This window comes from Callithrix jacchus, chromosome 1, assembly GCF_049354715.1.
Source record: "Callithrix jacchus isolate 240 chromosome 1, calJac240_pri, whole genome shotgun sequence".
NCBI classification, from domain to species: Eukaryota; Metazoa; Chordata; class Mammalia; order Primates; family Cebidae; genus Callithrix; species Callithrix jacchus.
Window position 1 is genome coordinate 28,263,894 of NC_133502.1, and position 17,481 is coordinate 28,281,374.

General features: G+C 51.0%; 1 protein-coding gene across 18 annotated transcripts in view; it reads left to right on the forward strand.

Annotated features, from left to right (window-relative positions):
* Positions 1–17,481, forward strand: part of ATP11A (ATPase phospholipid transporting 11A) — a 184,623-nt gene that overhangs the window by 111,683 nt on the left and 55,459 nt on the right. For all 18 annotated transcript variants that reach the window (XM_009005295.5, XM_009005346.5, XM_009005394.5 and 15 more), the window contains exons 6-12: positions 3,042–3,170; positions 6,213–6,316; positions 6,850–6,900; positions 10,253–10,317; positions 11,309–11,390; positions 12,730–12,880; positions 15,924–16,121. In XM_009005295.5, the coding sequence (XP_009003543.1) occupies positions 3,042–3,170; positions 6,213–6,316; positions 6,850–6,900; positions 10,253–10,317; positions 11,309–11,390; positions 12,730–12,880; positions 15,924–16,121 (780 nt within the window). The remainder of the gene's footprint in view (positions 1–3,041; positions 3,171–6,212; positions 6,317–6,849; positions 6,901–10,252; positions 10,318–11,308; positions 11,391–12,729; positions 12,881–15,923; positions 16,122–17,481) is intronic.

The following is a 17,481-nucleotide window of genomic DNA, read 5'->3' on the forward strand; positions in this document are numbered from 1 at the left end:
ATGGACTTTTAAGCGTTTAAACATTTTCACTTATAAATCTGCCATCCAGGTGTTTAAATGCTTCTGAAAGAGCTTCCCTTCTGTGAGTTCAGGTGGGTGATGTTTCCAGCAGTCAGGGGTTCGGAGAGCAGATGGCCCCGGCCTAGGGAACAGCCGTGAACTCACACCTGTGTCAGCCGGCGTCCGGTCTCAGGCATTCAATGCCGTTTCCTTTAACAATTATATTTCCCTTGCGAAGTCTTTCATACTTGTAGCTAAACATCTTTCTTAAAAAAAACAGACCTAAACTGTATCTGTCCACATAAAATCGAATTTTTAATGTCCTGGTCTCCGTGGAAAATGCCTGCTCTCTATCCTGTGCATCGTAACAGAGAGGATTCTAAACAGGCTATGCAGGATGAGAAAGAAAAGATCAGGCTTTTCCTACAACTGCAGGCATTGGCTTCCATCAGTCGTAATGGCTCAGGCCTTGCAGGGAGCTACAGCGAACTAGAAAAGCAATCCTTTAATTAGTTTTTCTTTTTTAATTAAACTTTTTATGTTGAGGTAATTACAGAGGCATCCTGTGTTCCCTTTGCCCCAGCGTGTTGCCCAGTTCTAAGATATTGTTATTTCAAGGATGATATAAAAAGATTCCTGCGGCCTGTGACCTCCTGGGGCTGGCTGTTGTCAGGAAGCCTAATTCCCTCGGGATTCACTAAGTCTGTGCACGAGCTGTTCCTTCCCTTCATTGCTAAGGAGTGTTCCGTGCTGTGGATGTCCCTCGGTTTCACCATTCCCAAACTGAAGGGCGTGTCGGTTTTTCTAGCTTAGGGCTATGATCTGTGAAGCTGCTGTGAATATTTGTATGCAGGTCTTCACGTGAATGTAGTTGTCATTTCTTTGGCATAAAAGCTCCAACATTCAGTTGCTGGGTCGTGTAGCAGCAGATCCACGTTTGGTTTCTAAAGGAACTGCCAACCCGTTTTCCAGCGCGGCTGTCCCGTGTCATTCCCGTCCGCCGCGTTCCAGCGTCTGCCGCCCACAGCATCACGGTGTGGCTGAGACGTGCATGTCCCGATGGCGCTGTCCGACACTCTCCCTGGGCCCGCTTGGCGTCTGTGCATCCTCGTCAGTAAAAACAATCCTTCGTGTCTTCTGTCCATTTTTCCAGCTGGATTATTTGAGCTTCTTTTTGCTGTTAAATTATTTATTTATTTTAAAAAGCCAGTCAAATTTAGCAGTATACCAACTTTAGTGACGCTAATGCTAATAAGTTCTGATAACCTACTACCATCGGAGCAGCCCCCTGTTAAATTTTAAGAGGTCATGTAGTCTAGATATTACTACTTTGTCAGATACCAATTTTAAATACTCAGCAAGGCATTTCACAAAGCAAATGTTTTAAATTCTGTCGAGGTCCAATTTTTTTATTTATTTAATTTTTTAAAAATTATTATTTCTTTTGAGACAGTCTTGCCCTTGTCACCCAGGCTAGAGTGCAATGGCACGATCTCGGCTCACTACAACCTCCACCTCCCAGGTTCAAGCAATTCTGCCTGAGACTCCCAAGTAGCTGGGACTACAGGTGCGCATCGCCACGCCTGTCTAATATTTGTAGTTTTAGTAGAAACAGGGTTTCACCCTGTTGCCCAGGCTATTCTTGAACTCCTGGCCTCAAGTGATCCACGTGCCTTGGCCTCCCAGAGTGCCAGGATTACAGACGTGAGCCACCGTGCCCGGCTGATTTTTTTTGAGGACTGTTCAGTGCCCTGTATGAAGCATTCTTTGCCTAGTCTTGAGACCCAAAGACTTTCTCCCATATTTCTTTCTGAAAGTGTTATAGTTTCATGTTTTACATGTAACTTTATGATCCATTTTGAGATGGTTTTTGTATAAGGTGTGATGTTTCTGCCCTTACTGTTTTGCCTGTGGCTGTCCGATTGCCCTGCACCGGGGGTTGGTGGCTGTCCCTCCTCCAGGGAGCAGCCCTTGCCCTTGTCACCATCAGTGAAGCCCATTTGCGAGGGTCCATTTCTGGTTTACTGGTCTGTCCCATCGGTGTCCACACCCATGCCCCGCCGATCCCACACTGTTGGTCACTGTAGCTATCTCAGAAGCCATGTTGTTGGGGAGACCGAGTCCTTCCACTCAATCTTCTTTTTCGAGGTGGTTTTAGCGATTCTAGAGCCTGTGCCTTCCATGTGAATTTTAGAATCAGCTCATTTATGTCTATAAAAATGCTTGCTGGGATTTCCATAGGGATTTGAGTAAACCCACAGGTACATTTGGGGAGAGTAACCCTCGGCTTTTAAAGTCTCACAATTCACGGTGTGCTGTGACCGTCACGTAGTGGGACAGAGAACTCTGCTTGCAGTGTAGACAGAAGCACGGCAGGCCCCAGCCCTGGCCGGAGGACCCACACCAACTCACTCCAGGGGCCTGATGATCCTTCACCTTTCAGACACCTTTCAGTCCAGCTCACTGAGATGCCATCCTCACCAGTGAAATGAGATGGATACAGATACAAACTAGACCGTCCATTGAAAACCCACGTGGTGAACTTTCTGTGATTGACTTTTAATTTGGCTTTTGAGACGTTGTTGCCACTTTTGCATGATTCGTCCTCATGCTCTGAAGAGCTGGGCGGTGCCTTGGTTCTGTTATCAGGAAGCTCTCAGAATTCTGCCACCTGGTTCATAAAGGGCCAGGTTGCGGTCAGAGCCTCTCACGGGAGTACATCCCACTTGGCCGTGCTGAGACTCTGGAACGCGTCTTGCTGGGTCTGAATCAAAGGTAACCTTGTTGCAGGTGTTTGTCTCTGTTTTTGCTCCAGAATATTCCATCGTGCTGTGCTTTGGTACTTCTCTTAGCTGCAGTTGGAATACTGAAACCTGACCTGGTCTTTGGCCCCAGCAGAATGTCTGGCAGGTGTCTTCCTAGAGTCATCTCTGCATCCCTGTATCTTCCTGTAATGAGCACCTTGAAAGAAGCAGTCCTGCACGGCGGTGAGCTTTCACGGAGGGGCTTTCTGCTGACCGTCCTTTCTGCTTGTGCTGTAGGTTGGGGACATTGTCATGGTCAAGGAGGATGAGACCTTTCCCTGCGACTTGATCTTCCTTTCCAGCAATCGGGGAGATGGGACGTGCCACGTCACAACCGCCAGCTTGGACGGAGAATCCAGCCATAAGGTAAGGGGCCTTTTTGTTAGATTCCAGGGCGGGGTCCGCCAGCTTAGACGGAGAATCCAGCCATAAGGTAAGGGGCCTTTTCATTAGATTCCAGGGTGGCATCTACCAGCTTAGATGGAGAAACCAGCCATAAAATAAGGGGCTTTTTCCTTAGATTCCAGGGCGGGGTCCGCCAGCTTAGACGGAGAATCCAGCCATAAAGTAAGGGGCTTTTTCCTTAGATTCCAGGGCGGGGTCCACCAGCTTAGACAGAGAATCCAGCCATAAAGTAAGGGGCCTTTTCCTCAGAGTCCAGGGCGGGGTCTTTCTGCCCAGCTTCAGGCTGCCCGTGTGGCCACAGGAGCCAGCATCCTGTTGAAAGTCGGCCTTTTCGGTGTTCTCAGTGCGAGCCCCAAGACCTGTGCAGCCGGGATTTTCTCACCTTTGCTGCCTCCTGTTTTTCACTTTGCTCTTTTTCCTTTTTTAAAAAAATAAATTTTGTATATTAAGGCATATATGATGGTGTCATGAGATACGTGTTTTTATAGTGAGGTTGTGGTGAGAGTGGACCAGATGAACATGTCCGCCTCTCACTGGGCTTCCCATTCCCTCCCCTGGCGCCCATGCCGGAGCAGCCAGAACCTGCTCGACGCAGCAGAAACCCTGAGCCCGACATCCTTGCCCACTGCAGCCCTCCTTTGTGAGCTGGGTCTTGGGACAGGTCATCCTAAATGTTGCTACTCTGTGCTCTTTTACACCTCCCCATTTCCTTCCCACTCTTTTTCTTTCTACTCTCAATGTTTAAAACAACCAGTCATCTCAGGTTAACAGAAATAACTTCAGTGTTCGCCCGTGTCAATCAGCTAATGCACCAAATTAAAGATTTAACGAATAGATTGTTGGAATTTAAAGAATTTTTATTTTACTAGTTAAAATTAATGTGAAAACTGGCCTAGAATTATGTGAAAAGTCACACACAATTCTAGATTTTGCCTGTTACTTCAACAAGTGTCTTTTTGTTAATTTATCTCAAACAGGATTTTCTGAAATTACTATATAAGGAATTTCCTGCACTCAACACAAAATTCTGCACAGGCAGCTGATGCTACAAGAATTTTCATTGTCAATCGTAAAAGATGTACTACCGTTAATTTTAAGATTCTTATTTTAAAAATCAGGAAGTTTCTAAGGAGTTTATGAGAGTGAGCATAACTCAGTGGATTCAACTATTCCTAAGTCATCAGCTCACAAAAGTGCAGCTCTAAAATGGTATTTAGGTAATACCTATGGACATAGGCCATTTCTGCTATGAGGCATTTTCTTTACAAAATCACTGAAGGGTATGTTAGTCTTTCATAGATAATTCAGATATGTATCATGAATTGATCAATGAAAAGTCTGTGGGTATTTTCGGTTAAATTTGCTTTCACGTTTTCCGTGTAGCCTATTCCAGGAGAGTGAGCACTCTGACACATTAGACTGTCAGCAGCAGTGCTTCTGGGGAGTCAGAGTCCCTGGATGATTCAGGTATTTCTTGTAGCGGCTGCTGGTCCCTCTGGAACCTGGGAGGAGGTTAAGGTTCCATCCACCCAGAGACCTTGCGAGCCCTCTACACTCTCTGCAGGCAGTGGCTGCCTTTGTACCCCTGCCCTGCAGGACTGTGGGCTGGTCAGGCTCTGACAAGTCCCAGCCACGCTAGTGAACAGATGCTGTGGGTCTCCAGATGTGCCATGTTTGACCGGATGAAATGTTGTTGTAGTTGTGGAAGATGATAAAATAGCTATTGCACTTTGACCTGTTCATGTTATAGTTTTGTGTTCTCTAATGTCATTTTTGTGCATTTTGTTTAGCTTTGGGGGACTGGAATTATTTGAGCCCTTTCCTTAAAAGCAGAGTGGGGCATGGGAAGGGTCCAGCCAACCTCTGTTGGAATCCCGGGGGCAGGGGGAGGCTCATGTGACTGCACAGGCTTGTTAGCTTCTCTGGACTCTGCATCTTTGAAATGGGACAACCGTGTCTCTCAGGGGCTCTTGTGAGGATATGATTAGAAAATGCCCACTGAATTTAGAAAATAAGTGCCCCATGATTCGTGCGCTTGGTGACAGAGCAGCGAGCACTTCCCTCTCCCAGGCCGTTTGTGTGTTTGGTGATGGAGCGGTGATCCTTCCCCCACCCCCTTTTGTGCACTTGGTGACGGGGCTGCTATTGGTTCCCCCTGATTTGGGCGCTTGGTGATGGTGCAGTGATCGTTTCTCCCTTTTGTTCTGACTCCTTCTGTGTTTTATTTGTCCAATGCTCGTCCCTTAGAAAGAAACACAGGGATTCAGAGATGCTCTTGCCTCTCCCCAGATTCTTGGGTGCACAATTCTCCTCTCTCCTCTTAAGTCAGGGCCAGTGCAGTCCTCATGCCCACCTGTTGGTGTTCACAGATGGTCAGCAGGCCTCAAAATGTGCTCTGAGACCAGCAGCATCAGCGGGCACCATGTTAGAAGGGCAGTTCTCTGGCCTTCCCTAGACCCGCTGCATCGGAAACCCTGGGGCTGAGCCCAGGAATCGGGGGCTTAAGAAGCCCTGGGTAAAGCTGGCACACACGAAGGCTGAAGGAACCCTCTGGCCCAGGCCATGTGAACAGTTAAGTAGAAGGCGTGTGCCACCCAACAAGGACGGGCGCAGGCAGGTTGTTGCTGCATAGTGGAAATGAAGTGAGGTGATGCCATGACGACTCCCCGTGAACAACAGGGCATGCTGTAAAGGCAAAGGGGTATTTCAGGTCCTCAACCTGTTTCCTAATGAGTAGCTGCTGTGACAGATAAATCGGTGTCCACTTTCGAAGCATTCGAGCATCGCTATCTGTCCTTTTTAAGTTGAGGACACTGGGTAAGAATTGGAATCTTCTGGCACCTCATAGATGCAGGAATAACAGTGGGACCTTATCTTTCTGTGACTTTTAAGCATTTACAGACCCTGGTCAGCCAGGCTCTGTAGCTACTTGGTTGGAGGCACCAGCTTCTGGGTTTGTGTTGACCGTTTGGGCTGTGAGCTCACCTGTCTTGTGATTTGTAGACGCATTACGCCGTGCAGGACACAAAAGGCTTCCACACGGAGGAGGATATCGACGGGCTCCACGCCACCATTGAGTGCGAGCAGCCCCAGCCCGACCTCTACAAGTAAGCAGGCCGTGGGGTCTCTAGAAATGGGTTACGCCCTCAGCCTTGTTCTTGCTTTTTCACCCCAAATACTCCAGCCATCTGCTGGGTTGGAAAGAGAAGATAAATCGCTGCTTAGAGATTAAGACTGAGTCAAAAAGACGTCACTTCTTTTCATAGACTTGTACTACTCAGATTGGTAGCTTTTTATTTATGCAAGTATTTGACGTGGCTTAATGGAACTAGATTTGTGGGGGAAAAACAAAGTTTTCTTTATTTTATGGAAGACATTTGTAAACTGTGGGTTAAGGAAAATGACAAGCCGTGGGCTGATCAGAACAGAAAGTACAACAAGGAAGGGGCTGGAGGAGAGCTGGCTTAGCCACACGGGGGACGGGCTGGCCGGCTTAGCCACACACAGAACAGGCTGAGTGAAGACCTGCAGCTCACAGTGGCCTCCTCTGTGGACACAGGAAGGCAGGCAGGCCAGGCGTGCGCGTCAGGGTGGGGCCGCTGGGTGCAGCCCGTCAGTAACGTGGCTTTTCTGTCGCCAGGTTCGTGGGTCGCATCAACGTTTACAGTGACCTGAATGACCCTGTGGTGAGGTGAGTGTCTCTGTGAACGCGTGGACTGTGGTCATCTTCCTTGTTGCGTTAGAAATGTGTTCTTGGACAGACCAGTGTTTCCATGGCCGCTGCTCGAGTAGATTTGGAAGGTGGAGTTCCACTTCCCCAAAGGGCCAGGCTCCACTGTCTTCCCTGGTGTGTGCCTGAGGGCACACATCTGTGAATGTTGACAAGTTGCTGATGCGTGTGAAACCAAGTTTTGCACAGGACTCTGCCAGGAGGGTTGTCTCACAGGCCGGGGGGGTGTCAGGGTTCCATGAACAGTTTCGAAGTGAGGGGCAGAGTACAGCATCCCCGTGAGAAATGCCCTCTTATGATTCATTCCTGTTCTGATTTGTCTTCAGATATGAAGTTGAAGACTTCTAATTTGGGGGCCGTTTTTTGGAGTCTATTTCATCCCCTCGCCATTGTTACTGGGGTGCATTATGGGCTCAGGCCTCTCTCTGGCTCACGTCCACCCAAGAAGGTGGACACAGTGACCCGGGGCAAGGTTGGGGCAGCTCACAGGCGACTGCTGTGCCTCCCATTCACCAGCATAGACTCAGCAGCAGTCACACCGCATATCCGTGAGGAAACCCGAGCCTCAGGCACCTCCTCTGTGGCCCCGAGACAGCCTCGGCTGAGAGCCAGCTGGTGCCCAGCCCACCTCTGAGCAGCGCCCGCCTCCCGGGCCTACGATATTCTCTCTGACATTATTTCAAGATCTAGCATTTGTTGCTGGAAAGTCACAGTTGAGGGAACTGGCTTTCGGTACGTTGTAAAGCTGCATCTTTTCATAAACTCCATTGCTAGGGAAATGGTTTTTCTTCTGTAAGCAGTCTCTAAGTTGTTGTCTCGGTGTGTGTGGAATCATGTGTTAAAGAGCACATCTCCCAGACACAGAAACACACTCGCCCGGAGACTGTGGCAAAATGCATGGTTCCCGAATGCCGGCCCCTGGGGCGTGGGAGACTGCAGTAAAACGCGTAGCTCCCCAATGCCAGTCCCTGGGGCGTCTCCTCGTGGTCTCCTGGAGTTGCTGTTTCATGGAAACCACTCGTGCGCGTATTAGCGTGTTAGTCGTCATTACCCATCAGCAGGCCAGCAGGTGCTTCCGAGAACTGATAGTGGCCTCGCCTTGGTTTTCCTAAACCTGTACTTTTCTAAAGGTAAATTCCTCCTTGCGTTGGAGAAATCACTTGTATTTCTGTGTGCTGTGATAATTATTTTGTGTTTGAGTGAGTAAACAGGCTTAGGTTTGTTCATATGACCTGTGGGTTGAATGCACAGTATTAAACATGGCAGGTTTTCATCTTTATAGTTAGACCCAGTTGATTGCTCAGCAACCTGGGGTGATAATTGCTTGTGTATTTTGCATTTTGATACTAACTCTAGTTTCACTTTTATTTTATTTTATTGGAGAGAGTCTCGCTCTGTCACCCAAGCTGAAGTGCAGTGGTGCGATCTCAGTTCACTGCAGCCTCTGCCTCCCAGCAATTCTCCTGCGTCAGCCTTCTGAGTACCTGGGATTACAGGCGCGTACCACCACACCCCGGCTAATTTTTGTATTTTTAGTAGAGATGGGGTTTTGCCATGTTGGCCAGGCTGGTCTTGAACTCCTGACCTCAGGTGAGCCACCGCACCTGGCCTAGTTTCACTCTTAAATATTTATCCTGTTCAATAGACTTAATATTTAGGTTACTTAAGATGTTTATAAATTTGTGATGTGGACAGTTAAGAATTATGCTGCACCCAAATTCTCAATCCATTCAGAGTGATGTTTCTTCTTCCTTCTGTCCTAACTCGAAGCAAAGTACTTTTTCAATAAATTATTTTTAGACTTCCCTGAGTCACCTTTTTAAAAAAGCTGTTTGTTTTTATAAACACTTGACAGGAATTATTGTAAGTGTGTTGCAAACAGAAGCTGACAGTCCTTATCACACAACCAGACAGCCCACATGCAGCCCGGAGCTCCATCTTGAGTGACAGCCGGGTTAGGAGGCGCGTGGCGCTCTCAGCTGCAGCCGGGGGCGGACGCCTCTGCCTGCCTTCAGCCAGATGCAGTTCTGAGTTATATCGAGCAGATATACTGCATGCATTTCACATTCATAATAATCAGTAGGTTCTTCCCTTTCCATGATAGAAGGACAGGAAATACAGTGATACATGAAAAGCACACTTCAGCAAACACTTTTGACCCTTTCCCCTCCGAAGAAATGATGATATCAGTAGCAAAATTTATGAATTGGAATCTTGCTGCTTATTTCTCCCTTAGGACTATGAGAAGAGATGATTTTTCCATCAGCAGGGAGCCCTGTTATATCGAGCATATAGGCCCCTGATAGCAGGGCCCCACCCGCTGCTCCCCATTGGTTCAATGCGCAGAGCCGTGCTTGTTTCTCTATGCATGAGATCTTTGAGTTCTTTGGCCATTGCTTGTTTTCCCCAAAGTAGCCACGCATGGACTGCCCCGGATGGCTCGGTCTCCCGTTCAGAGGAGCTCTGCAGTGTGGCTTCCAGTGTTTCTAAAGGCAGACGGAATATCAGCCTTTGTCTCCAGGACAGACAAAGACTGTTACATGAGACTCCCCGAGTCTCACTGAGATGTCATGGAAACAACTGAGGCTGGGCATGGTGGTGCTGGACTGTAATCTCAGCACTTTGGGAGGCCAAAGCAGGAGGATCACCTGAGCCCAGGAGATCAAGGCTACAATGAGCTATGATCGTGCCCCCAGCCTGGGTGACAGAGTGAGACTTTGTCTCTTAAAAAAAAAAAAAAAAGAAAAACAGAGACAGTTGAAAGCTGAGCAAGTCACGTGTACCCCTCTTTAGCCTTTCCAGAACATTCTGGGACCTTCCAGTGCCGCTGTCCTCAACCTGAGGCTCGTTAGGAGAGGGCTGCTGGGCCCCACCCCAGGATTTCAGGTTCTGACTCTTTGGGTCTGGGACGATCTTCTTGACTGGTGTGATGTTCCTGATGGGCTCCGGGTGCTACTGATGGCACTGCTGGGGCCACTGCAAGGACCCCTGCCCTAGAGGTCTCTCAAGGAGTATTGCTGAGGCTGTCGGGCTCAGCTCAGTGGGTCTGGGTGAGGCCTGAGGTCCCACATACCTGCAGGCACTGACGGGAGGTCCTTGCCGCTACTGCTCCCCAGCAGGTAAGACCACAACCTTACGCATGGACCTGGGCAGACTTCATCGTCTAAATGTAAGCAAGCCGCCGTGTACACCATCTCTCCTGAAAATGAGATCTGTTGAGCAAACCAGCAGGCTTTGTGTCTGCATCTCCCCCTCACTGCCTGCCCATCTGCCCTCACATCCGTATCATTTCTGATCATCTGTATCTTTACAGACCCTTAGGATCGGAAAACTTGCTGCTTAGAGGAGCCACACTGAAGAACACAGAGAAAATCTTCGGTAAATATTTAATTCGTGAGTTATTAACCATTGCCTCTAATGTTCGTAAGACCCGCAGTAGAACCCTGAGAGCGTTTCTTGGTGCCTTGAGGCGCCGGAGGCTTTCTGGCCATGCAGTTCCACCCCGCTGAGATTAGTGTCCGTGGGTAAGCGTGGTCCTGAAGCAGTGGTGCCGGAGGACATGGCTGGCATGTTGAGGCCTCTAGTTTTGGTTTCAGAAACGGAGTTGCATCCATGAAGGAATTTATGAAGTCGAATTGTGCAGGACGTTTCTTTCCTGCCTGCATTCTGGGCTAGGATCTCCCTTTCTTGTGGGCTGTTGTCTATTTTAACTGAGGTAACTTTTAGAAATACGCCTATGTGCCCCACTGTCAGAACATGCTGTGCAGTTGTCCCTCGTGTCCTTGGGGGGCTGGCTCCAGGACGCCTGCAGATGCCACAATCCACAGATGCCCAAGGCCCCTTTTTGCATGAGGCCTGCACACGTCTGCCCCTCTGGTTTACGTCGTCTTAGATGACTTCAGTACGTAGCACAGCGTAAATGCCAGGCACATAGTTACCCTGCTGTTTTTATCATCTGTATTTTTAATTATTGTATTGTTATTTCTGGGGGGGATTTTTTGAAATAGTTTCTATCCCCAGTGGGTAGAACCTGCAGATTCTGAACTCATGGACACGGGCAGCCAATGTATATTAAGATAGGAACTCTTCAAAAATGAAGCACAGATTGCCTCCTGTGTACGAAGAAAGGTTTTGATCCTAAGGAATCAAGTAATCAAGTGCTCATGTTGTGTGACTCTGGACACTAGTTCGTGAAATCAAAAATAGGGTTCATTTTACCCAAGAATTGATTTTCCCCGCACCTGTGTGTAACTCACCACAAGGCAAGACACGCTTCTGCCACGGTCCTCACCTTCCCCTTCCTCTCTGTAGCTGTGGCTGTCTACACGGGCATGCACCATGGTCCTCACCTTCCCCTTCCTCTCTGTAGGTGTGGCTATCTACACGGGCATGGAAACCAAGATGGCACTGAATTATCAGTCGAAATCGCAGAAGCGGTCTGCCGTGGAAAAGTAAGGCTCCCTGCCCCGTCGCTGGCGAGCATGAGCATCTGCGACTAGAAGTATTGGCACCCAGTGTAGACGTGGAAATAGCTGCTTCCTGGCCTTACTGGTGGTTCCTTCACCAGTAGACAGCATCTTAGTAACCGCAGAGCTGACTGTTCAGATGGACTTTCTCACTCTGTGGGGAGGTGAATGGCCGCACGCCCCCTTCCCGCACTTCCCAGCGCCTGGTGAGACGCAGCGCTGTTACCCCTTACGGACGCCCTGAGATTCTGGTTCCGAAACCAGTCCAGTGTTGCACAGTTCCTCCTACTGTTTCATGAGAAACTCCACATGGGCTCGCTTTTCACTCTGGGCTGGGGTGGAAGCCGCGCATTCCCGGCTATGGTTTTATGAAGGAAAGCATTAGCAAAGAGAACAGAGCCATCTTTGCATTAAACAGTGAAGTGCCGATGAGAAATATGTCAGAATGGTAGCTGAATTTGAGCTGGAAAATAAAGGCTTCTTCCCGAGCTTGGCCGAGACCTTAGTGAAGGATCTGTGCTTTCCTGTCCTGAGGATACTTCCTTCCAGAGTATTTACTGGTCTCCCGTTCTTCCCTCCCTCCCTCTCCTCCTCCTCCTCCTTTCCTTTCCTTCCTTCCTTTCCAGTGGGGGCTAGTCACTACGTTCTGAACTAATTTGTTGATGCTCAGTGGTAGAAATTGATCTCTGGATGTTCCAGTCTTGGAGACACAGTCTTGCTCTGTCATCAGGCTGGAGTGCAGTAGCGCAATCTTGGCTCACCGCAACCTCCGCCTCCCACGTTCAAGTGATTCTCCTGCCTCAGCCTCCCGAGTAGCTGGGACTACAGGCACGTGCCACCACTCGCAGCTAATTTATGTATTTTTTTAGAAGAGACAGGGTTTCACCATGTTGGCCAGGATGGTCTTGATCTCTTGACCCCATGATCCGCCCGCCTTGGCCTCCCGAAGTGCAGGGATTACAGGCGTGAGCCACCGTGCCCGGCCTGGGTGTTCTTTTCAATGACGGAAGCAGGTGTGGCTGTTTACACAGGCATGGAAAACATGGGCAACGCAGAAGCATTACAGTGTGGCTGCGAGCGGCTCTCTCTCTCCTGCTTGTGGCACTTTCCCCCTGCTTGACTCTTTCCTTTGGCCTCTAGAAGTACGTGCCAGGGACCGTGGCATGGACGCAAGCATGGGGGCCCGCTGTGGCACGTCGAGGGCAAACACATCAGCGTGCCGTTCCTATTCTGTCTTCACAAGGTTTCATCTTGACATTTGTGAGAAGGAGGGCGGAGCTCGTTTCCACAGGGGCCGGTGGTCACCTCTGTCCTTCCGTTTCAGATCCATGAATGTGTTCCTCATTGTGTACCTTTGCATCCTGATCAGCAAAGCCCTGATAAACACTGTCCTGAAATACGTGTGGCAGAGCGAGCCCTTCCGGGATGAGCCGTGGTATAATCAGAAGACGGAGTCGGAAAGACAGAGGAATCTGGTAAGGAGAGCGACTGCCCGGTGTGACCAGAGGTGACCTGTGGGCCATTGTCACAAAAGGGCGGTGCCAGAAAAGGTGGAAGTGAATTTACTGTGGGCCAAAAGCACCCTGGATGGACCCAGTCTCCATAGTAGATGCATTCACGAAAGTAAAGTGTCAGTGGACCCAGCTGGTCCTGTCTTCTTTGAGTCTGGAGAGGTATAGCTTCCCACAGTGAATTCATCAGGACGGTGCTGTAAATACTTGCAGTGTCCCTTTGTTTAGAGGGTGCTAAGTAAATGCTTATTAATGACTGTGAGGTAAATGGCACGTATTTGTGGTAAATACTTGGAAAAAAGTTTCTGCTTTCAGTCCAGAGAGGGCTGTGTCCAAACCCAGACCTGTGTCCACTGAACCTAGGGCAGGGCCGTGTGCAAACCCAGACCTGTGTCCACTGAACCTAGGGCAGGGCCATGTGCAAACCCAGACCCTTTCTGCTGAGCCTAGAGCAGGGCCGTGTGCAAACCCACATCCTTTCCGCTGAGGCCTAGGGCAAGGCCATGTGCAAACCCACACCCTTTCCGCTGAGCCTAGGGCAGGGTAGTGTGCAAACCCAGACCCTTTCCGCTGAGCCTAGAGCAGGGCCGTGTGCAAACCCACATCCTTTCCGCTGAGGCCTAGGGCAAGGCCATATGCAAACCCACACCCTTTCCGCTGAGCCTAGGGCAAGGCCGTGTGCAAACCCACACCCTTTCCGCTGAGCCTAGGGCAGGACCGTGTGCAAACCCACACCCTTTCCGCTGAGCCCAGGGCAGGGCCGTGTGCAAACCCACACCCTTTCCGCTGAGCCTAGGGCAGGACCGTGTGCAAACCCAGACCCTTTCCACTGAGCCTAGGGCAGGGCCGTGTGCAAACCCAGACCTGTGTCCACTGAACCTAGGGCAGGGCCATGTGCAAACCCAGACCCTTTCTGCTGAGCCTAGAGCAGGGCCGTGTGCAAACCCACATCCTTTCCGCTGAGGCCTAGGGCAAGGCCATGTGCAAACCCACACCCTTTCCGCTGAGCCTAGGGCAGGGTAGTGTGCAAACCCAGACCCTTTCCGCTGAGCCTAGAGCAGGGCCGTGTGCAAACCCACATCCTTTCCGCTGAGGCCTAGGGCAAGGCCATATGCAAACCCACACCCTTTCCGCTGAGCCTAGGGCAAGGCCGTGTGCAAACCCACACCCTTTCCGCTGAGCCTAGGGCAGGACCGTGTGCAAACCCACACCCTTTCCGCTGAGCCTAGGGCAGGGCCGTGTGCAAACCCACACCCTTTCCGCTGAGCCTAGGGCAGGACCGTGTGCAAACCCAGACCCTTTCCACTGAGCCTAGGGCAGGGTCGTGTGCAAACCCAGACCCTTTCCGCTGAGCCTAGGGCGGGGCCGTGTGCAAACCCACACCCTTTCCGCTGAGCCTAGGGCAGGGCCGTGTGCAAACCCACACCCTTTCCGCTGAGCCTAGGGCAGGGCCGTGTGCAAACCCACACCCTTTCCGCTGAGCCTAGGGCAGGGCCGTGTGCAAACCCAGACCCTTTCCGCTGAGCCTAGGGCAGGACCGTGTGCAAACCCAGACCCTTTCCGCTGAGACTAGGACAAGGCCATGTGCAAACCCACACCCTTTCCGCTGAGCCTAGGGCAGGACCGTGTGCAAACCCACACCCTTTCTGCTGAGCCTAGGACAGGGCCGTGTGCAAACCCAGACCCTTTCCGCTGAGCCTAGGGCAGGGCCGTGTGCAAACCCATAGCCTTTCCGCTGAGCCTAGGGCAGGGCCGTGTGCAAACCCACACCCTTTCCGCTGAGCCTAGGGCAGGACCGTGTGCAAACCCACACCCTTTCCGCTGAGCCTAGGGCAGGACCGTGTGCAAACCCACACCCTTTCCGCTGAGCCTAGGGCAGGGCCGTGTGCAAACCCAGACCCTTTCCGCTGAGCCTAGGGCAGGACCGTGTGCAAACCCAGACCCTTTCCGCTGAGACTAGGACAGGGCCGTGTGCAAACCCACACCCTTTCCGCTGAGCCTAGGGCAGGACCGTGTGCAAACCCACACCCTTTCTGCTGAGCCTAGGACAGGGCCGTGTGCAAACCCAGACCCTTTCCGCTGAGCCTAGGGCAGGGCCGTGTGCAAACCCATAGCCTTTCCGCTGAGCCTAGGGCAGGGCCGTGTGCAAACCCACACCCTTTCCGCTGAGCCTAGGGCAGGACCGTGTGCAAACCCACACCCTTTCCGCTGAGCCTAGGGCAGGACCGTGTGCAAACCCACACCCTTTCCGCTGAGCCTAGGGCAGGGCCGTGTGCAAACCCAGACCCTTTCCACTGAGCCTAGAGCAGGGCCGTGTACAAACCCACACCCTTTCCACTGAGCCTAGGGCAGCGCCGTGTACAAACCCACACCCTTTCCGCTGAGCCTAGGGCAGGGCTGTGTGCAAACCAAGACCCTTTCCACTGAGCCTAGGGCAGGGCCGTGTGCAAACCCACACCCTTTCTGCTGAGCCTAGAGCAGGGCCGTGTGCAAACCCAGTCCCGTGTCCCTGCCATCGGGATCAGGGCCATCTCTGCACATCATCCGTCCTTCCTACAAAACTAACTTGGCTTCACAGACCAGGATAAAGTATACTGAAGAGTCATTTCGTCAGGCTCAGTTTTTACAGCTGTAGGTTGTTGCCAAGTAAGTTTGGTTGTAAGAGTCACAAAGAGGTCCCACGGATGCAGAGGTAGAATTGCCACTGGCGCCTGGTCTGCCTCCTGTCACACATGTGCTTGTTTGAACTCATGCTTTAGTCTCCACCCCCACAGCGGGGCAGCCCTGCAGCTCATCCCCTGGCCCCAGCAGGTCCTGGCACAGAGACCAGGTGACCCTGTGGCAGCTCCCCCCGACCAGCCCATAATCCTCGTCTTTGGCCTCTGAAACCTTGTACTTAGCAGTAGCACATATATGAGTTACGGCTAAGCCCGAGGTGTTAGAGCAGCGTGGTGGAGCCCTGCTGCCCTTCCCGCAGAGGCGCTGACCGTACCTTCTGCTCTCGCAGTTCCTCAAGGCCTTCACAGACTTCCTGGCCTTCATGGTCCTCTTCAACTACATCATCCCCGTGTCCATGTACGTCACGGTCGAGATGCAGAAATTCCTCGGCTCCTACTTCATCACCTGGGACGAAGACATGTTTGATGAGGACACTGGCGAGGGGCCTCTGGTGAACACGTCAGACCTCAACGAAGAGCTGGGACAGGTTGGTGTCTCCCAAGTCATCTGCTGTGATTTGCTAACGTGTGGGTGAGTGTGTTTCACGTTCCTCAGGTCAGGTGCCTGTCTTCCGAGCGTGGCTGTCCCTGTAGCTGGTGGAAAACAGCAGCAGGGTTGTTTTGAACCTTATTTGTGAAACAGTCGGCCATGCTGTTACATGTACGACGGATGTGGAATGACCTACACTCGCTGGTGCCTGGAAACTCACTCGGAGCTCACAAAGGTGTGAATCAAGGCTGGTGGGTAGAAATGGCTTTGCCAGCCTTGCACTCGCCTTCTGCACCTGATACTGAGGTCTCATAGCAAGCCAGGTATTTTTTCACTTTAAAGATGAGCAAACCAATACTACAGAGAGTTTCAGTGACTTGGTGGATTGCAAAGGGTTCAAGTGCCTCCATTCAAACCCCACTGCTGCGTGATGGCTGCAGGAGCTCGGGCTTCACCGCCACACCTCGAGTTTCTCAGTCCGTGAAGTGAGATGACAGATGCTGGCCTCGCAGGACTGTGGTGTGGAGTCAATGAGATCATGGACACAAGGTGCCCAGCCCAGAGTCTGTGCCACCACCGCCTCCCTGCCACAACACCAGGAGCCACACAGCAGATCTGCCGGCTTGGGAAGGGAACTAAGGAAAGACCCATTCCCCTGGTCCTGCAGCCTAAAGCCGTGACGTTCCCTGCTTTCCCAGCCTTACTGCTGCAGAGCGCAGGGTTGGCAAAGCAGGTACCGGTAAAGGGTAACTCTTTGGTCCTTTTGGAAGAAACAGAAAACGGTTTTGAGGACTGTTTCAGCAAACAAGTCCACTTTAGACAGGTGGCTGAAATCTGCATCTCACGTGCAGGCAGCAATCCGTACATAGGCATAGACCCGGCAGATACAGAGGCCTCTGTCTGCTCCGGTGAGGAAGGCAGACGCACAAAAGGCGCATGCTTCGCTTTTGATGAGTTTGACTTTTCATTATTTCTCTGGTGCATTCCAGGCCCCTCATGGTGGTTGACTGTGTCTGTCAGCAGTGCGCAGACTGTAATTCAGCTGCTCAGTAGTCAGGTACTTTTAGAGAAGACTATTCTATCACCTTTGCAATAAGAGATGGTACATTTTGTGTGCTCCTGATAAATTCCTTGGGAAAGAACAGTTTTCTGTAACAAGGAAAACGCCCAGCAGTATTGAGTGCAGCTGATTTCTCCTCGACCCTCCTCGATCCATTGCCCTGGAGGCCAGCAAAACGGAGTTTTATTTCCACCAATTCTGTCCTGACCAGAACCAGGCTCTCGCCTGCAGGCTGACCTCCCCGGCCACAGAGAAATGTGTACTGTGGCTCCTGGGGGATGCCCTGGGGTGAGGACAG